Source organism: Zonotrichia albicollis, chromosome 1 (genome assembly GCF_047830755.1).
Source record: "Zonotrichia albicollis isolate bZonAlb1 chromosome 1, bZonAlb1.hap1, whole genome shotgun sequence".
NCBI classification, from domain to species: domain Eukaryota; kingdom Metazoa; phylum Chordata; class Aves; order Passeriformes; family Passerellidae; genus Zonotrichia; species Zonotrichia albicollis.
Window position 1 is genome coordinate 50788364 of NC_133819.1, and position 22790 is coordinate 50811153.

Consider the following 22790-nt stretch of genomic DNA (forward strand, 5'->3'; position numbering starts at 1 on the left):
TCATGTGCTATCACATGTTAAAAATCTAATAGTTATTTTTTCAGAGGATTGAAATCAAAATTCAAATGAAAAAATAGATATTTAGGTGGAAATTATTTCTCTTAGAATCAGACTTGATTAGAAACTAATTGCACAGCAGTCAGAATAAACACAAGAAAACTAATACTTTAAGAATTTTCTGAAAGTCTGGCCATAAAACAGAGCAGAATTCTTCTTCTCAAGAAGGGAACATTCCATCTTGTGAAGTGCTTTCACCATGCCTTATACAATCTACTTTTCTTTGTTCCTTTCCAGACCTACTCTTGATAGTCTGCCTAAGGCTCTGACCTGTGACCCTCTTACTCCGTTGTTGTGGTGTGTTGCAATATCCTGTTTTACCTTCTCCCTTCTCCCTCGCCCCTTGCTGAGTGTGCCCTGTCAATCAGGCTAACATACCAGCAAGGCGTCATGTGATAGTTGTCCCTAGTCCCTTGAGACCCTGCCCCTTCACCTGGTTGGTGGATCACCTGTCCCCTCCCCTTCCCCTGTCCTGAGCTTAAAATGTTAATGAGACCATGTGGCCTCTATTCTGTTAGCAGCAGTGGCCCAGTGCAGACATCTCTGTACTCATGGAATAAACATCTGGCAACCTTCTAGCAGAATCCACTCCCTTTCTCTCCACCATCGCCAGAAGCTCTCTCTCCTGAGGTAAACGCAGTCCTGACAGCCTGGATTTGCCCCGCTGCACTCTCCAGCAGCCAAGGTATCTCTGGGGTAAAACACCGCAGTGCTGCCTTTGGCCCAGCAGCGAAGGTCAGAACTGGCCCAGGCACCATCTAACTGGTTATATTGGGATTCATATTCCAATATACTCCGTTATGGCTCATGGTATAAATTTAAAGTGGCTCACACCACATAATCTCAACATGTGAGTCCATGTCTGTCAAATTTATACCCTAAGTAAATAATTTTCAGCAGCTTTACCAAGATGAACTAAAAGGGTAGAATATCTAATATAAATGCTCGCAAGTATGAATGAACAGGGTTGTATCTCTTCTTAAAATCCTCTGCACAAACATATTTCTTAAAAAAATATCTGTTCACCTTGGAACAGACTGAAACAGCGTATATATGTGTGCATATAGATATATATACATATATACACATACACACACACATATGTGTATATATGTATATGCATTTAGAGATAGATTGATACTCAGGAAAACAGATGGGAGGTACTTGTCATGTCTTAAGTGCCATTTCTTATCATGCTTCAGCAAGAGTCTGGATACTGTGGTTCTTCTCTCTGCTTTTCTAATGACCGACAGAAGGTTCTTAACAAAATAGTAGATGATATTATAATTTGAGTATGAAAAGAGATTTATCCTGCAACATGCTGAAAATAAAATCACATTCTCTATGTCTGTTTCTTATCTTAAGTTCCTCCTTTGTGTAGTTTAGTCTATACCCAACCAACATCCTTATCTCCATGAAAATAAATACCACCACCAACACTAAGCTACTAGACAAGATTAATCTTATAATTTATATATTATTTTTTGAATATATTGATCTTAGTACAACACTTTCTGACTGAATCTATAGTTTATAAATTGCATCTTTAGCCTTATTGTTCAAAATCTTATATTTTTCTTGCTCTTGAGCCACTAGAGAACATGCTGATATTTGTTCTGACTCCAACTGATAATACCTGGGGCCTGAGAATGTGAATATTTTTTATACCTTATAGCTTGGTGATTTATTATATGCATGACTTTCTTTGCTGAAGTCAGTATCTAACTCTAATATTTTGTATCAGAAGCATTCAAGTATATATACAAATTGAACATCAGAATGGGTTTTTCCTGCTTGTCTCTTTCCCAGCCTTTTATGACCACACACCATTTGACAGTCCACAATACAAATGTCAATGAAGACATAAATGAAAATGAAATACAGTACATTAAGTATATCAAACACTGGACTACTACTACTGGAGGAAAAATGTATCTCTTAGAGACTGTTGAGAGACTACAGATATACTGTACCTGGTGAGTGGCAAGTTTTCATTACCAAGAATTTCATTACCAAGAATTTCATTACCAAGAATAAGATATCAGTAAAAGAAAGTTTTTCTCGCTGTGTTTGCTATATGGATGCAAAGTGACATGTGCATTCTAAAAAATTTGTGCTTTTTAAATCATAAAAGCATATGAGAATAAGAATCATCATAAATTGATTTAGGATGGAAATGACCTCTAAGACCATGGGGTTCAGCCATTAACCTAGCACTGCCATCTTCACCACTGAGCCACGTCCCTAATCACTACATCTGCAGGTTTTTTAAATCCCTCCAGGGTGATGAATCACACACTTCCCTGGGCAGCCTTTTCCAGTGCTCTGTAACCTTCTTGGTGAAGAAATTTCTCCTAATATCTGATCTAAACCTCCCCTAAGGCCATTTCCTCTTAGCCTATCACTTGTTATCTGGGAGAGAGACCAAGACCCATTGCTACAATCTCCTTTCAGGTTCTTGCAACACAACCTCTCACAGCCTTTTCCCAAAGGATAGTTTCACTGTGTGCCTAAGTTTCTCTATAAGAAGGACAAAGCCCACCCTGTCCAGCTCTTCTCTGTGTCTCAGTTTCAGCATAGCCACAAACAGATTACACTGACAAGTGTTTTCCGACATAAAGTAATAGTGCAATTTTCCTGTGAGTACCTCAGTTCTTACATGCTTTCCTGGATTAGAAGTATATTGTTTCATTTTCTTTCTAAAATCCACATTATTTTGGACAGCTTCCAAATGGCTGCTCTGGTGTTTCAGTTACAAAATATCTTATGAGTGTGGATATTGCTATTATCAAAGGACATACCATAATAAATCTTATATCTCTGATATGACTGGTACTGAGCTGCTAGAAAAGAGGTAATCCTTTGTATAAACAGGATTTTTTGATTTCTGATTACACAGTGCACACAGTTGAAGGATAATGTTATTCTTACAACAAAGGCAAACACCAAATATCTTATGTCTGTTGAATTGCAATGTTATTTTTTTGACTTTTTAAATATTTCCCTCTGAGCAATGACAATAAAATGGCAAGTCAACAATTTTTAATACGTAATGCAATTGAATTGAATCTTTAGTACTGAAAAAAAAGTAGTATAAGAAAAAAAATCTCAGAATATTATCAGAACTCTTTTATGCTTTGGCACTTTATTCATAAAAATAAAAAGGAATATTTTAAAGCCAGTTCCTTTTCACTATGTGATGCATAATAATATGACAACACACTCAAACTTTAATTTCTACTTGTGAAAAATTTCAAGGATTTATAAATACTCATTTACTTTTTCTGTGTGCATATGCACCTGGTGAACTTCACAGTGTTTTTAAAACGGGACATTTGCCTGGGTTTTGTGATTATAGGGAGCACAGAAACTTGGTTGTCCTTTGCTTTGCTCTTTACATCTCCCTTGCTAAACACCAGAAGCACAGGGACCCTAGGAACTCAGTTTCTTTCAAGACAATTATAGGTAGTAGAAATATCCATGATGCAAATCTAATGGATGTACTTATCTAATAATAATGATAGTCACTCATCTGGGAAAAATACTCCTTCTGTATATAAATTTATGGGTAACTATGCCCTTTTTACCAAATATAGGTAGTATAGGTTTGCATTTCAAATAAGAACACAACTTATTTTGCCACATAAATAACAGAAGTCATCAGAAGCTCATAGATCCTGCTGAGGAAACTCGCGCATCTCTTCAGAACAAGGGTAAAAGATACAATACTTAAATGGCCAAGTTTTCCTTCTTAATGTCATACATGTCTTAGATAAATATTATTTACAGATTATTCTTCTATTTCAGCTTAGCAGAGCATTTGAGTCTAGTGGAATCTGAATCTTGCTTACTAATTAGAAAATTATTGATAAGTTTCACAAATTTTGAGTTTTTGGTAAAATCTGAAGGTTGAAATGAAATTGAGTGAAATTTTTCTAAGATAACCACAAAAAACCCACCCCAAACTGCATACAGAGCATTCCCTTAAAGCCATATTCAATAAAAACGAATTCTGAAAAACAGAGTCATTTTTGTAAAATAAACACAAAATCTGATAAAATTCCTCTAGAGGAATCAGAATGTTTTTCTGCATCATTATTCCATGGCAGAGATGAATTACTAACTCTGTACAGCCTGGGGACAAGGAAAAAGTACAGGATGGAAACTGTGATCTGATTTAGTAACATATTTTCTTAGTAATGCTTGAAAATACTTTGGATTTTTCAGAGAATACATTGATTAATTGGTTGCTGTTGTGAACATTATTAGGCATTTTTATGCTGCTTCTGTTTACCTACCTACATAACCAGTATAATACTTTAAAAATCTGATTTCACTGAAAAATTGCACTGGAAAATTAAGAAAAGTACCAAGGAACTGTAATAAAACACATGGAACAGTTTTACTTCTCTGAAACAGTTCTGTCATCCAGAGGAAGTGCTGAACACTGTGGTCAGGCAGTAAAATTACTGTTATAAGCAAACTGCAGTAAATAGAGGTAAAGGGACCAAAGACTCTTCAGCTTATCCAAAATACTACTGAATTTCTGCCAACAATACCTCCCATGAAAGAAAATAGCTTCATTATGAATTCTAGTCCCTGTTTTTATGTAGGGGAAATTAATGGGAATTTTGATTTTCTAAGAAATGCTAAAAAACTCTCTTCATTCATTAAACTCACAGTTCCTGAGTAGAAATATAGAAAATATAGAAATATAAAAAAAAACAGAAAAGAGAATAAAGCTGCTCCAAATTTAACTTCTGTGTCATAAAATTATGGTTAATTCAAAATGAAAACCAACAGATATGAGTACTGAATGACTATATGAGACAGTCAGAGACATAGAAGCAGAACCTCCAAATTTTTTAAAAAAATGGTATGGTTTTAAATACTTCGTTTTAGGAGCACTGTGATGCTGTGCTAACAGCTCAATCTTAATTGGAACAGTACTTAACTCTGATTTGGTTTATTCTACATTTCTGTAAAGAAAACCTTAGGAAGGCTAAGAATTAAACTTCTATCCCTTAGCAGTAGCTTATATAGGGCCACCAGCAGTTTTCTTATATACTTTTTTTATTTCTAAGAGTTTCAATATTTAAGTTTTATTTTCACTTCTAAAATGTGAAGTATCTTCATTATTTTGTGCTTTACTCATGTTGGATCAGTAATCTTGTGGGAGACAAGCCAGTCCTTTGGCCTCCTTGGGCAGGAGCTGATGGCTCTGAAGAGCAAACACCTGGAAGGTACTGCTTTGTTTCTCTGACACAAAGACAGTCAAGCAAAAATATAATTAATGGATCCCATTTTAATAGCTATGTGACAGTCACTCCTGGGTTCATGGTCAAAGCCTACCACAACAGCTTGCACAGTAATAGGAAAAGCCATGCTGGTGTCAGCTGAAGTAACTGGGTAAATGAAATTTTGTGCTAATAAAAGAGATGGGAGAAAGAAGACGAGGTTACGTACAAAGCTTTAAAGGAATTAGAGAAAACACAGAATGTAGCAACTTCAGAGAGATGCAGAAAAATATCACAGTGCCTCCATAATGCAACTTTGTAGATTTCAAACTTTCATGCCACTAATGTGCAGCTGGTTTTAGAACAATCCTGTTGAACATTAAGCTGCATCAGTGTTACTATTGCTCCAACTTTGATGGTTTCTCTTGCAAAGTAAATAATCATCCCTGAAGGTAACAAAGCAGGTCACTACAGTAAAACCTCATACAGAAAAAGGGCTTTTCTAGTAATCTGGGCATCCTGTTAGGATATATAGGCCATAACCCAGGTAATTCTTTAATCTGTGACTCATCTGTCATTGAAAAGCAAATGTTGCCCAATTATCACAACATTCAGGAGAAACTATTTTTAGTTAAGTATCAAGAGAGTCAGAGTAATCCTTTTGTACAGGCTGAAGAATTGAAAACATTTAGGAAGACTTTTTCAATGCAAAGTCCCCAAAACTGATTCTTAAATGCTGACAACGCTTCTTTATGTGACTATATGAAATGGCGCACGTTAACTATTCAAAGTGTTTAGAACAAGCTATGTGCAATACTTACAGTAAGGTTTATATGCACAGAGAACTTTGAAAAAAAATTTTTTTCCCCTTTAAATCTAGAAGAACAGACCAAGAATTTTAAGATTAGACGTGCAAACTTAGATAGCAGCATTATTGTTCTCATCATGTAACAAGACAGATTAGATCTTGGTAGGCTAGCCTTCATGCTGGAAGGGAAGGCCTAGACATCATGACAAAAAAAAAAAATACTCCTCCATCACACTGTGGGGTTTTGGAAGAGAATTCTAATAAGTATACCATGCAAATTTCAATGAAATAAATGGGATGTAGAGAACTGCTTTCATGTCCCTACCACTCTGAAAAGTGGTACACAAAGATGACACATAAGGATAGCCAAGAACTGAAATGTCCACCTATCTCTCTCACACAGTAGCAAAGAATGCAACAAAGCCTGACTATTTCCAGCCCTAAAAACTTTACAGAACCAAGGGCTGGGCACTGGCATGACAACCCTACACTCTCTCAGCTCATTCACAGATCCCTGTACTGCCAGTGCTAATGCACTTCTGGGAAGCATTTGATCTCACTTTGTTGAGAAACAAGAACATGTACTGGGACATTATGAACTGTAAATTTAGTTTTGAGACTAAACAGCTAATGGCCAGCTGGCATTTCTTCTGTTTATTTTAAACTTGTAGCTCCACAGGTTTATATGGTTTCAATATGACATGCACTAATTGGTAGTATGTTTTATTATGGCATTATTGTTAGATATTGTTAACTCTCAAGCATTAAGCAGGTAAAACACCTTTCTCCTTAGGTGTCATTCTAGATTGTCTTATTGACAAAACATCAGATTGATTCAAGGATCTCACTGCAATGACTGTACTGGTTCCTTTGCTTTATTTCTGATAGAGTGTTTATTCTGGGATCATGACTTCTTTTTCTTTTCTTTTTTTCCCCTTCCACAAGACCTAAGTTGTAGTCTTCAACCGGCAGACTAAAATGTCCCACTCAGCATAATCTGCTCTGAAACACTTGGACAAAGTGTTTTTTCTGTATTGCAAATGACTACAGAGCTTTGAGGGGGTTTGTGTGTTGCTAAGTGTATCCTGAACAAACAAGTAGTTACAAAAGATGGTTGCTATTTTTTAAATAATACACCATTGTAAATTGTCAAAATTGAAAAAACGTTTATTTTTCTTTCCAAATTAGTACAACATTCTCAATGTAAATGTTAATAACTTGTTTTTCTATGAAGCTTGAAATCAAATCTTCCTTTCCTCATAAAATGCCAACTTCTTTCTCCACCCCATCTCTTATCCATCATGAGGAAAAAAAAAATTAAGATTTGCAATGTTAAGTCAAAAATGAATGACGGATATTAATGTCAGTTTTATTGGTTTTTTTATCCTTAAGAAGCCTAATGAAATTTTTAAGGTTTGATTAAATGAAACATATAAATCCGGAATTTGAGATATAAGATTCAGAAAGTTTAATATTGACTTTTTTCTCATAAAATTCAACATAATGTTGAGTAAGGTGTTAGAGATATGAAACAACACTTCAACAAAGCTGACTTACTCTTAAAATCAGAAATTTTGGGAAAATCCAACACTTTAAATCTTTGAAGACAACAGAAGACCAGGTCACTTTGTACTATAAAATCGTTCACAAAAGTATGAGAAATCTTGAAAGAGGCTGAAATAAATTTAAGCGGAAAACCAGTATGCTGAATGAATATAATGTCTGACAAAGAGAAGGAGCTGGAGACTGAAAATCAATAGATCTGAAGAGAGAGATCAGAAATTGGGACTACTTGATGGACAATCTCACATCATTATTCTTTATAGAACCTAGGATTAAATGTGGATGCTGGAGGGAAAAGGAAGAAATAAAGAACAACATTTATTTTAAAACCATGAATTCATCTTCTCTGGCTCTAACTCCTGCCTTATCCCCAGAAGCTGCATTATCCTCACTGGTTGCATAATTCTGACACTTAACTGAGTATAGATTCTATGGCCACATACATTACAGAAATTCTCTAAAAACAGCAAGAGTTCTCAGGTACAGCATGCTCATCTTAAGTCTGTTCTGGTAGTATCTGAACAGAAATTCCAGTGTTAATTTATTGAGAGTCGATACAGTTTACAATCACATAATACTGATTGCATAGACAAGTAATTCTTGAGTTCAGAAAATTGAGTCAAGAAAAGAGAAATTCCAGAAAGCTGAGAAAAACAGACTGATACCCTTTGAAACAGTACATGCAAAAACAAAAAATTAAGATACATTCTATGCCAATGTTCTTAAACAGCTGAATAGTATAAACTCTTCTCTTGAGCTCTACAATGCAGGAGAATACATGTATAAAACTATAAAAAATGAACTATTGCAATTTTCTATAAATGTCCTAAGTAGTTTTGTTTGTGATTTTAAATACAATATTTTTTTAAGCTGTCAACTGCAGTTTTGCTATTGTTTCCCTAAAGTCAAGGGAAATGGCACCTTAGTAAGAACAAGGAAAATTTCTTTGAAATAAATTATGGCACAAGTTAAAAGTATTTTGTTATTATTGGATTTAGTATGGGTGGATGAAAATTGTGCAACAGAATGTTTTTCAGCAGAACCTGATGATTTCATGATTCTTTTGACTTAAAACCGTCAATAGAAAATTGTAGAAAATCCAAAGATAAATTTCATCAAAAGCTGATTGTAAAATTTGTGACAACTAGGCAAGAAGATTTCTTATTTTACAGAAAAAAGATTATTAACTGCTGAGATATTTTACTTTCATTATTTTACAAATGAAACTCAGTCATTTTCAACTTTTAAGTTACAAGAAAGTAAATAAAGTCAAAAAATGGATATTAAATTTCTAGTTAGCCTTTCTCATACGGCTGAGCTGTAAACTTTTCTAAATATTCAGAATTTATTAGAAAAGGAAAACAACTTTCAGCCTGTCCTCATTTTGGAGAGGTGCTTTTCCAAGGTTCAATGGGATTTGAATTGTTCAAAGTATTTTTCCTTCAGCTAAAACTAAGGATTTTATTAGAAACAGAAACTTGCAAGCTCAAATACAAGAATAATACTGGCTTTATACATTTACTAGCATAAATAAAAGTCAAAGTACATGGAAAATATATTTGAGCTCTCTCTTGGGTGAAATAACCGAGGGGTATGTGCTTGTCTAGCTTGATGACGTACCTCTCTACAGCTGGATTTAATAAAAAGAAGTGGTTGGTTTATTCATAGCAAGCATTTAATGTCTGCATTATGGCAGAAGATCAATTGTTCAAATTCCCCTACTTCATCTGTGGAAAATACAGTGCCACACAAAGAGATTCCATTCACTGTGTCTGCAGCTATCCTAAGACACAGCTGTCAAACCTAAGGTCAGAATTAAGTTGGAATAACGCAAAATTAAAGGTTTTCAGATGAATTGCCACATAACTCAGAGTTGTGTTTGAGTTGAGGTCTTGCTGGCACATAATGTATGAAAATGGTGTAAGCATTAAATCATCACTGACAGAAAGCCTTTGGTGAGATGTCATCAGCTCTTACTAAAAGCGTGCCGTGGAAAAACTTCCAACAGACTTCTTTCCCAGGTGTTACCACCAAAATTTCCTTTAAGTTAGCAGAAATCTTTAGCAATGCATAAGACATGGCACTACCTTCTTTCAGTTTTCAGATTGGGTGATTTATACTATGATCTAGCTTAGGCTTACAGAGGCATACTCAGTGCCTGGGCAATTTTCCTGCCAGTTTTCCTCCAAAACCAATGCTGTGTAACTAATACTTGTGATTAGTTACATTAGAACTAATGATGACAAAAGCCTCCCCCTGAACTTCCTACAAATATTCTTATTCCTAAATTTATGTAAGTTGTTTTTTGAGTTTTGAAAGGGCTGAAACTCTCCCAACTGAGTTTGAAATTTATCATATACCATATCAGAACCTGACATTTCAAAAAATTGTCCACTGTCTCATACCCATATTATAGAAAGAATTTAAATGATAATGAGGTACAAAGCCACTGATAATGTAAATAGTTCAACTCAAATCACTCTAACATTTTTCCAAAAGTGAAGACTTTAAGACAATTAACTTTTACTCACAAGCTGGACACAAATTCATTATCTAAATGTATGAAAAGGACTGTGCATTTCTGCTGTCATTCAAAATTCAGAAAAAAAATCTGAATGTTCCCTTGTTTTTCATGCTTACTTATGAAAAATCAGACAAGGAAGGATCAGAATCAGGAAACTACACCATTAAAGCAATGAGACAGAAGTCATAGCAGAGACTTTTGGAAAAATAACTAAAAATGGAAAGGAGAGATAAATTAGGTCAGTGAGTGGAAGGTTAAAATGACAAACAGCTGAAACACAGGCTTTACTAGGTTCCTTTTGAATCTCTTGGAACAGCAGTCAATAAAGGGGCAGGACTGAAGATGTTTATTAGAACTGTTGCATCAGTTTAAAAACCATTTACTGTAAGATATAAGCTCATTGGGCATTTCTCACATCACACTATTGCCAGCATCCTCTACCACAGCTACAAAAATGTCCTCCCACCTTGAAGAAAATGACCAACTACCTTCTCTGGCCTGTCCATGTTTACTGAAAGTTTGCTTCTCTTTATTGATTCATTACCCCCTAACAAAATACCCTGGGTCTGACTCACCGTAAACAAAGATAATTACCAAAACAAATCACTACAAAACAGCATCACCTGCCTTGCATATGGGTTTGGTATAAAAATTACAGTTTTTCCTAATCAATTTTTAGGGCTTTTTTTAGGTAAGGAAATTATTGACCCTAGTTTTTTTATAGCTGTGGCTTTAGAAAGCCAGTTTCTCAAGTTCTTCAATTTATTTAAGACCAAGAGGACAATTAAAGACATATGTTCTATTAGAAAAAAAAGTAATAAAGAACATGTCCCTACTAAAAGAATTAAACTCCAATTACCTTATCAATCTGGAAACGTAAAGATAGAAACATTACCATGCAAGAAAGTTTCTAGAGGATTTGTAGGATCAGATCCTATCCCACAGGCTATTCATTATTTTTTTAATTTATTATTTATTAATAAGATATTCGTTATTTTTTAGCAGTAATCCATATGAAATTTTAATATTTTGGCTGATAAAATCTGAGGAATATACAGAATTAGAATGCATAAAAAGAACTTTTTTTCTCTTTTCTTTTTGATTGACTTACATTATTTTCAAAATTTCCACAGCTTTCTTCATTATTTAAAGATATATTCTTAAATTTTAGAATTGCTAGATACTTATGTGAAGAGTTTGGTTGTCTTAGTTTCTACATAGTACAGGAAAGGCAGCTGCTCATTTAGCAACAGGTCAGACTAGGTACCCAAAACAGGTATACGTGCATATGATATGTGATACAGTTCATATAACATAACTTCATGTTCTTTTTAATGAATGTAGATCTCAGAATTCAAGTCACCATGAAAATGCAAAAACTACACCCAAATTTGAATATGCATTTTCACTCTTTCCTTATGGTTGCCATTTTGACTTGCACCTTGTCATTGTTGTTCGATTGAACCTCTGCAAAATGTTAAAACAGAATTTCAAACTAATGTGCGTAAACTTATGAGCATATTTAAATTTTTCCTGCAGTATTTAACAAGTTTCACCATGAATTCCTAAAGCATAGTCAAATTCTAAATGTGCCATGAATTCTTAATCTTTAAAAGACACCTAATTTTTTCCCCCACCTTTCTACACCCATTTTACTATTATTACATGCACTATAGAAATGACAGGGCACTATAAAGGCTTTAATCATCTCTGATGTACAGTGGCATTTCTAAAAAATCCCAACTATTGTTATTTAAAGGATTTTCCTTCACCTCAGTCTGCACCAAGTACAAACAGGTACTTAGTAAGTGAATTTTTTAAACCTTTTCTATTCAAAGAGCAATTTAGGAAGCCATCTAAATATCCAGATGAAACCATAGACAAAAGCACTTCAACTTGAACTATATTCAAGAGGAAAATTTTCCTTTGTTTTCCTTTTTTTAGCATTACAGTCAGAACAAAACCAGAAATGCTCCAACATCATGGAGGCTAAAATCTTCTAATAAAAAAGGCTACATATGAATAGAGCTCACATTTTTCCATACAAATTGCATGGAACACTTCTATTGTGAATTAATATCTTCTTGTGACAGCCTAAGAAATACTTAAACTAAAAGAAGAGCAGCAAAGAATCCAATCTCGGAAAGCTTATGAGAGATTTGATGCCCTCATAACTGAAGCTATTGAATTTAAGATATTGCTTAGCTAAGCCAAAGATTTGTTTTTTTTTAGTATAATCCACTGGTACAAGAAACAGACCCAAAAGTTTGACTGTTTTCTTATGGGATTTTAGCAACAGAGACTGGATGGATGGCAGCAGGACACAATAGGTAGCTTTACCTCATTCTCCAGTTGCACCTGCAGGAGAGGCTGGACAGAAAGGTAGATGTTCCTTCTTTGGATGGGGATACAATCAGGAAAGTTGAAGGTAAGGCAAGGCTTAGCAAAGCACTGTCTCAGAGTGGAAGCGCTGTTGGGAAATTTATGCAGCTCCAGGAAGGACTAAGAATTTAAGAGAATGTCTAAGTATTTGTACACCAAGAGAAGCAGTATGAGAATAATATAGGATAACCTGAAAGCTCTGGTCTCATCCCAGAGCTGCGAGGACACTGGTGACCCTGTCACCTGGATGGCCCTGCCACCTGCCCTGCAGAGAGCTGTTCTCCAGGGCGCAGCCCTCAGACCTGGGTCGTAGCTTCTCCTGCAGAGCTCTGGGCACAACAAAACATAAATGTTCAGTTGTGTTCTCTTATGCTCTATTCTATTCTGTTCCTTTCTGTTCTATTTCATTCTATTCCATTCCCTGTGCTCACCATGAGTTGAATAACAATGCTAATATTTGTCTGAAAAGCCAGCAGTCTCTGAAAGACATATAACACAAAGGTTACAACTGGAAATAGGATTTCATTTTATTTTTCTGACTCTGTTTCAGAGACAATGCTTACAAGCATTAACACAATGTGCATGTGCAGCCAGTAGCAGGACAATGCATTCTTCAGTTTAGCTTTAAAAAGCATCCCCTGCAGTCTGGCAAGGGCAATTAAGAGAGCTACAATGTTTAAAAGGCATTTGAATAATGTCTCTAATACTATATTTAAGTATAGTATTAGTTACCTGAATTGGTCATTAATTGGACTTTTGTAGGTCCCTTCCAGCTGTACTCTTTTGTTCTTTTGAAGGAAAATATCAGCAGTGAGTGAAAGGTGAAGGGACGTTTATTGGCCATGAGAAATGAGCCATACAATGTCACCTTCTTAAGATGGAAAAACCTGAACTTTTTCCCTGTTTTAGAGGATTCAGGGAGAAGCTGGCATCACAGTGACCTAACTCTCCAAAGGTATGCTCATGAACATGAGGCTCAGCTTTGAAACAGGACTGTCTAGAAATGTAACTCTGTGTAGGGATATACTACATATAAACACCAAGGCTTGTTTTAACCTTATGAAAGCATTACTATGAAGAGTTAAATTTGTTTTTTCCTGTCAGTAATACTGACAGGAAAAATACTGACTCTTTGATAGGTGCACTTTCTAATCAGAGAACACTAACCTTTGGCAGAGAGGAAATAAGAATTTACTCACAGTAAGATTCCACTTGCCATGCCTAAAATAAAAGATACACATCATCTTCACCCAGACTTCTGAGAAAAAGCAGAATAAATTGAACTGAGTCTGGAAGTAACTGCATCCTTAATATATTTTATTTCAGACATTCAAGAAAATAAATACCAGTGAGGTTCAAATCAATGGCATAGAATCAAGACCTCGAGTTTGAAATCTGCTGATTTTTTTTTGTTTCATGAGAAAAATAAAAGCTTACCTGATTTCTCTAGTGAAAAAGTCACCATGGACAAAGGGATCAATCACCACTTACATGAATGCAAGAAAATAATGTTGGGCATAGACATCATGAGTCCTCCTTCAGGCAAAGAAAGATTAAAAGCAAGACTGTTGTGATTAGACTGAAGTTTTTGACTGTAGTTACCTAAATGCTACCATTCTTACTTTGTGAAAAAGCACACTCTAGTTCTGCTTCTGGTTTTGATGTTTTCAGATGCTTATTGAAGGATATGTTTTAAATCTCCATCTTCCTCTTAACTGGTTACAGACCACTGTAAGGAGGATCCCTCCTGTGGTGTGTGTGGGCAGCTGCTGGAAAACCGATTAGAAAACATTAGTCTGCTATTTTTACACAACAGCCATAACTGACTTTAAAAAAAATTAATCAAACCCTGCAAGATTTTATGAAATTTGGCCATAAATTCTGTTTATATACTAGGGAAAAAATTTCCTTCATTTCAAAGCAAAAAAAGAATTAAAATAACCTTTACAAACAAGCTTTACATTCTTCTAAAGGAAATGATGAATAATTAAAAAAATATTCAAGTGCAATTGAAAATTCTTTAGGATTATGACTTAAAAGGCTGGTGGGTCATCTATTCTTACAAAATATACTTGTTTTTCTCTGACTGACTGTCATGGTTTAACCCCAGCCAGTAACCAAGCCCCACACAGCCACTCACTCCCTCACCATCAGGATTGGAGAAAATAGTGGCAGAGTAAGAGGTAGAAAACTCATGGGTTGAGATAAAGACATTTTAATAAGGAAAGCAAAATCCACAGACCAAGCAAAAGAAAAAATTCAATCATTACTTTCCACGGGCAGGCAGGTGTTCAGCCATCTCCAGGAGCACAGGGCCCCATCACATGAGATGGTTACTTGGGAAGACAAACACCATCACCTCAAACATCTCCCCCTTTTTCTTTCTTCTCCCTACTTTCAATGCTGAACAAGATGCCATACAGTCTGGAATGCCATACAGTCCTTTTGTCAGTTTGGGTCACCTGTCCTGGCTGTGTCTCCTCCCAGGCAGCACCCAATTTTCTCATCAATGTGGCTGTACAAGAAACATAAATAATCTGGGCTCTGTGCAGGCCCTGCTCAGCAACAACAAAAACAACTCTGTATTATCAACCCTGCGTTCAGCACAAATCCAAAACACAGCCCCACACCTGCCACTGTGAAGCAAATTAACTCTGCCACAGCTGAAACCAGCACACTGATTATATTTTGATTGCCAGCTAACAAAAGAACCTGTAAAGAATACACACAGTTGTTGCACTTCTCAAAACTCTGGTGCTTGAGAATATCTGCCAGCAGCCTCATTACAATTACAAGTGGAAAATAATGGATTTTTCATTATTTACTGTATGCAAAAAGAGAAGTTGAGAGGAAAAAACATCAAATTGCATCAGATTAACAAAAAGATGAAGAATAAAACAAACCTTTTTCTACTAAAAATTCCTTTTATGTCAAATATTTCTGAAATATTCGATTTGAAAAAAAAATTTAAACAATAGGGTATTTGGAAATATTTTTTTTGTTTCAGCCTGAATCTTCTGATTTTAGAAGTTTATTTTTTAATGCACTAAACAAAAAACCACAACTTTTTTATATTATTTTAAAATTTAAGTGGAATCTATTACCAAAAGTGGCCTGTATTTGTCAATGATAACATCTGAAGGTAATAAATGGACTTAAGCCTGTTCTCACTTATTTTTCATGCCAAAATTTATGAAAATGTGTATAGGAACAGTCATAAGTGTTCTTTCCTGGAGAGGCCATGGAGAAGAAAAACCTGTACTGAGAATACTTATAAAGATAGAGTGTATTTTTAGTCTTAAATTACAAAACTCTTCTGTTAAATGACTAACATGACCTGAGACTATCTGGAGGATAAAAGGTGTCCATTTTCATGACCTTCAGAAAAAAACAAATCTCTTGTCTGACAAAAAGGTGAGAAAAAATACACTAACAAGGAAGCAAACTTAGCAACAGAGCATAAATTCAAACAGATCTTTAAAAGTTAGCAAAGAAAAAGTTCACAGTTCTTTTCCCTCAGTCTCCATATTTTAGATATGAGTATTCATCCATGCACCTTTAATGTCCGAACGAGAATATCAAGCTATGTTTGCCACTGATGAGCTGTGAAGATGAAGGCTAAAAATCAAACACATAGGCCTAAATAGGTATAGATGTTCCCAGGATGGAAGTACTGAAATTTGAGAGAAAAGGGAAAAAATAGCTGGATGTTTAGCAGAACTCTTTACTGTCCAAACCACTGATACAAGGAAAGATTTGTAGCTCACAGCAGCCTCTGCTAAATGATTCTTTTAGTTCTGATTTTTCCCCACACTACAATCCCTGTATGTTCAAAGATGTGCCACTTACAGCAAGTTAGTAAAGTTTCTAGAAATATTATGCAATTCCACAAAATGAACTCTTCAAAATTATTTTTCCTTTCTGATAGTTAATATTTTTATGAAGTTTCATCACTAAAGTGGACAGAAAAGTCTGACCAGAAAACTTAGTGGCACATTTATTGTAAGCAATAAAATATCATAAGAAGAGCTAGGAAATTTTATGCAGATTACTGGACTACAGAAGTACCCTTAATACTTAGGCATATATTCACACAAGTACCAAAAGTGTAAGAGCAGAAATATGTATGCATACACTTATTAAGGCATTATAATTTATTTTATAATAATATACAACAGGGTATTTCAATAGAAATACCCTGTTGACACTTTAAGGGACCTTTTTTATGCTATATTCTGGTAAAACACAATGTCCAGGATGTACCTTTGAATCTGGACATGTGAAAATTGATAAGATTCAACAAAAGGGAAACAAAGCAGCTTTCTCATCTGCCTTAAACAGACATTTTGGTATTTGGATGCAACAGATTATTCTGGACAATATGGAAGTTTCTCTTTTAAGTGTGTATGGCAACCATGGGGCACAGTGAGACATGGATAGTTAGTTAATGCCTGTGGCATGAAACCAAGCTAAGCAGAATTTGAAAATGTAGATTTTCTATCAGCTAAGTACATCTGAATGCTAAGTATAAGTAAGTATAAATAAGTATAAGCATAGCAGAATGAACTGTCAAAGGAAACAGTGTTTTAACTCAAAGTCACCACAGGCAAACCAGATTAACAACAGCAACCAAAAGATCTGTTCAGCCCACAGGTTTTACCACTTCAATACTTCCTAACCAGTTCTTGCAAATATTCATTTGGCTCACCCCTTAGGAACACCTACAAATTTCATTTTATTTCTTGTAACATGATTCCATGACCAAAATTTCATTCACTTTACTATTTGTAGAGTAAATGCTCACCATAAAAATATTCATTATTTCATGAATAACCACAGGACTTCTTTTCCCTCCCTCCCTAAAAAAAAACACAAATCGGTCCTCAATCAGAAAACGGAAACAGTTACATTTGACCTAGCAGTACATTAGTTGAGCTAATATCTGTAAAAGAACAGATTTGCAAATACAGGTCATATGACATTTGTTCAGTCACACTGCTTCCTAAGTGTTAGCAAATAGAGCTGGTCAGTAAATGCAAAAAGCCTGGCTTTCAGCCATTCATGGAGCTTTATAATTGTTCCTACCTTGCATATATTGAATATTTGCATGGCTTTCTGCCATCACCAGGTGTTGTTAGTTTATTGTTTTTTTTCTAGTATATCCTACAATTCAGAAGTGAGTCATTGGAAATTTAAAAATTTTTACCATCAAATGTGCAATTGCAATAAAAAGATACAAATGTACTGTTTAGATCCAGAAAATCAGCACAGCCATATAAAAAACTCCTCTATGAAGAAAAGTAGCATGAGTATTTTCCTCTCATAGGATTTCATGATCCAGAAGATCTCTTACAGCTACCTTGAAAAGCATAGCCAAAGCCTATGGAATAATATTCTTATTGCCCTTTTTTTGTAGGCATTCATCTGCCACAGGAGGGAGATTAAGGTAACTATTCATATGGCAGTGATCCTGCACGACCTTATTATGATCTTGATGAATCAGGAGTAAAAAAGTATTATACTGCAGTTTTCATGGCCTCCAGATGCCATGCCTTTGCTGCCTGTCTCAAAAATTCATAAAAGCGAACATGGTGGAAGATCCATGTCATGTGCCATTGCTTTCTATCTCCAAAAGAGCATGAAAAAAATTTGGCCATCAGTTTTCACTTAACTGATTTCAGTGGATATTTTGACTTTGGTTATATTGCTTTCTTTGTGACTTGTTCTTAGAGTTATGATGTCCCTTCAAGTGTAAAGACCCTTTTCCCCTTTATGGTTTATGAAACTCATAATTATAAAATAAAAACTAAAAGTTTCATTGACAAAAATGTGGTTTTTATATAATAATTAATTGGCTGTGATTTTTCAAGCTTATTTTGCTCATGAAATTTCTCCATTAGTTTAGCTATTAAGCAATTTCTTTACCCAATTTTAATAATTTTTTTAAAAAAATAATATATACTCAGTTTTCCTCTATAGGAAAAAAAAAAAAAAAAACAAACAAACTCAAATTTCATTCTGAACCTTTTTGTAGAGTAAGACCCTATTTCTTTTTTGGTGACTTCTGTGTACTTTTCTGATAGAAGACAACCTCACAGATCTCATCTACACAAAATACAGATATGACATTTAAAAGACAGAACAGAATTTAAACTTTAAGCAAACCAATACTACAAGAAGAGGATTTGGTAATGCTATTAACTTATTCAGGGTACAGATGTGAAGTCTAATTGCTCTCTGGAAAACATACCTCTTTTTAAACTTGATTTGCTGGGCAAGGAAGGACATGGATTTCACCCCGGTACAAAAAAGGTAAATGTGTATCTTATATACATATACAAACAAAATAGGAACCAGAAATGTGGCAATTAGCGATCTGATATTTGAATAAGCAGTTCAATATGAGGAAGCATTTTTCTTAGAGGTCTGAGACTAATGACCAGGTTGCAGCATTGTGCAAGGAAAGAATTTTAACAGTCACTGTGCATGGCTTTCCAATTAAACCTTGTGTGCAATGTGGGAAAATCTGAATTTTGCATCTGAATAGATCTAAATAAAAAAAATACATTAATTTGTTAACTAAAGGAAAAATTAAAATTATGATGTATTGGGCAGCCTTTGATTAAGGTAATAGTTCCAAAATTTGGGGCAGATTTGAGTAGAAGCCAGTTTTTTAATCAGGCTTTTAAAATTGGTGATTATCTAAATGGTTAGTTCCTTAAGTGACAAGAAGGATTAATCTGCAAATAACACTGGTTAATGGCAGTGCTTATATTTATATGCAAATATATGCACTTATCATAAGGTTAAAAACTTGGCCCGTGCCAAAGGACACATCTACATGGAAAGGTGCAGCATTTACACCTGGCTCCAAATAATTCATTTGAAGACAAGCTGAGAATTTGTAAACAGTACTCCCTGGTTACAGTATTCATACCAAAGGGCTGCCTTCCTCTCTCTTTACACATTTATATTCTTACTTTTTCTTCTCAGCTGCTGTGCTGCTCTCTACTGATACCATTTTGGGAGCAGCCCAATTCCTGCATGTAAAAACCACACTGCATTGTCATAGAAATGTTAAAGAAAAGTCCCTTTAAACATAAAACCAAAATATATTATTTTAAATTTTACAATAAAAAAGTCTTCAGTGATTACTGTAATAATTTCTAATACAAACAGAACAGTAATACTCTGTCAGTAAAATTATGAAATTATATTGGGCCACCTTAGTTCTTCTTTGAAGACACATTTTACCATTATTTTTATGGTTCCATACATTGTGTCCTTGGCAGGGGCTTTTTATTCTCCTCCAAAAGTTCAGCAAGCAAGCAACTTTCCATTAAACAACTAAAATAATTTTGTCAGCAAGTTGTGTTTTACTTTTTCTCACATTTACTTTAAGCCTCCAAAAGTATCTTGTTGCATACCTACAGCATTTTGTCTATTCATTTAATGAAAATGTACCATTTTTAAGTGTGAATATTGCAGTAAATATCATGTTTCTGCTACATTTTTTTCTGTTAAAGAGAGTTATATTTGACAGTAAACAAGATGTTGGTTTCTTGCATCAAAGACCTGAATTTACATTTGATGTACAAGCAATCAGGTATACTTAGAAGCAAGTATTTATTACGATGGAAAATTAACCATGCCATAGTGTTTGGTGTACTCAAAACAGCACATAAAACATTTTAGCAGTATGATGGTAAACACTTGTTTATTAAGAGCTATGTACTGAATAATCAGAGTTGTACCTAGAACTTCAGAAGCTAAATCTCTTTGAGTTGTAGGTAACTTTAGTGAAATCTACAGGTCTTTAGGCAACAGATATCAGAGAAACATGGAACAGTTTGTGTCAGAAGGGACCTTTAAAGACCATCTAGTTTAATCCCTCTGCAATAATCAGAGACATCTTCAACTAGCTCAGGTTCCTCAGAGTCGCAAAAAGTCTGAGTTTAAATGTTTCCAGGGATGGAGCATCCACTGCCTCTGTGGGTAAATTTTTAGAGTTCTAGAACTCTCATTGTTAAAATAGTCTTTCTTATATCTAACCTAAACTGACCCCCTATTCATTTAAAAACATTATGCTTTGTCTTATTGCAACAGGTCCTGCTCTTATATTTATAATCATGTGTACCCCCACCACAGCAGCATCAATACTATAGCAAGTTTGATTTGATTTCTCAACTACGTTCCAGCTGTTGATAAATTCTCTGTGATTCAATATACATTTTTAAAACATTCATTGCACGGAAAAAAGAAAAATAATATCAAAACTCTATTCCTCATGGTTCTATTGGTGTTGAAGGACAGTATGGATTCCGTTGACTATCTAATCAAACAAAAAAAACCCAGTTGAAATCACAGCTATTTTTGGTAGTCAGGATGGCAAAGGCCTCCAATAGGTCTTATGTCACCTAAGGAAGTCAGTGATGAGTCTTCCACATTTTATTCTAAAGTCCTGTTATTGAAAGACAAGTCTCAAATAACATCTTCCAGCTAAAACACCAGTAAATCCAGGATACTGCCTAAAAAAGTACATACAAATAGGATATCAAAAACTCATGATTTAGGATCATAAATCAGTTTTGCAGGTTTGCTAACTTAAGCACAGGCTGGATTGAATTAAAGGAAGGGCATAATTTCCTAAAGCATTATCAGTTCTGCTCTTAGCTGCGGAAGCCCTGGTACCATTGCTCACCCAGATTTCAGAAGAAATTCTGAAGTCACATTCAAATACTCTACAAAATATCACAAAAAAAGGTGTCAGATATTTAGACAGAATTGTAATTTACTGTTTTATCTTTCTCACCAGGCAATAAATTATGCCCTGCTTCCATTTTATCTTTCATGACCCTACATGACATTTGTTTGAATGTGATCTCTTCCTCAAATGTCCCATTCAAGCTTATACAATAGCCAAAGCCTTCTACAAAAGAAATCATGAAGATGGAAAGGAGCAACTTCAAAGCACTATTGCAAATTCCAATGTTGTATCTTCCAGAGAAGAACAAACTATCAACTCATAATTAAAGTTCCAACAAATTTTTTATGAAGCCCTAGGTAACACAACTAGACTAAAGTCTTTGACATTTGGATTTAATCCAAAATTCCAAGTGAGTTTTTATTTAGGAGAGGGAAAAAAAGGATCATCATGGAAACACTTACAGTAGGAGCAACCGTAGACTTCAGTTCTTAACCCAATTTGGCCCTCTCCATTCCAGTCCAAAGGAACTATCCTCACATAGCGAGCAATAACTGGATGTTGTAAATCATGCCGGACCACGCTGTCAGAGTTTGTATTTCCAGGAAATGCCTAAGGGAAAAAAGAAGAAGAAGAAAAAAAAATCAGTTCTCGTGTCTTTACAGTTTGCATCTGAAGAAATACATATAAAATCCTATAATAAATATTAATAGTGGAAAAAAACCAAATAATAAGGACTACTATTGCAAACCATAATCATCAAAATATTGAAAGCGATAAAATTTAAGTTGGTATTTTACTTACAGTTTTAGGAATAGCTAATTACATGCTCAGACACTACTTATTCAAAAAATATATCTTAGAAGAATAAGTATTTTGTTCCATGCATAGTAGATCCAGGTGGTGTTAGATGTAAGGAAGACGCACAAGATCCATTCTTTGGTGGACTCACAAAATTAAAAAATGTTAACTGTTACATTCACCTTTATTTTTTTTTGTGCTGCAGCTATTGATGTGCTAAACGATGATGGCCCTCCTCACTTCATAAAGAAGTTAGTAAGAGACATGAATTAGTGTCTTTGAAATACTAATATATTTGGGTGGTAAAAGGAAATAAACAGTCCTCTCTTCTGAGCTGAAGAGAAGACAAAGGAAAGCATACAGTGACCAAGGACAAAAAATGCTGCTGAGCAGCTGCCTGTTTTCTTAATCTTGTTCTAGGAATCACAGAACTTCATGGAGGGAATAAAAATTTTTATTTCTTTAAATATGCATGTTTTACTGAGCATGCAAGATAATGCTCCATAGTTCAAGAATAAATTCCATTTGGAAATGTTTTTATTTTATGATGCTTGGTATAATCTTATCAAAACCCTACTAAATGTAGATTTGCTGGTTGTTTTAGTTAAGGCTTATTTGTATTTTTTTTTCATTTCCTAGAAGTGTTATGGTCAAAGGAAGCTGAATATAGGAAGACATGATATTTTCTACACAATTTAATTAAGTTATAGATAA

At 34.8% G+C, this 22790-nt stretch overlaps 1 protein-coding gene across 1 annotated transcript in view; it reads right to left on the minus strand.

Moving 5' to 3' along the window:
- The window catches only part of CNTNAP2 (contactin associated protein 2), a 1022680-nt gene that overhangs the window by 548445 nt on the left and 451445 nt on the right, over positions 1–22790 (minus strand). The window contains exon 4 of the mRNA XM_005485915.4: positions 21740–21887. Within this exon, the coding sequence (XP_005485972.2) occupies positions 21740–21887 (148 nt within the window). The remainder of the gene's footprint in view (positions 1–21739; positions 21888–22790) is intronic.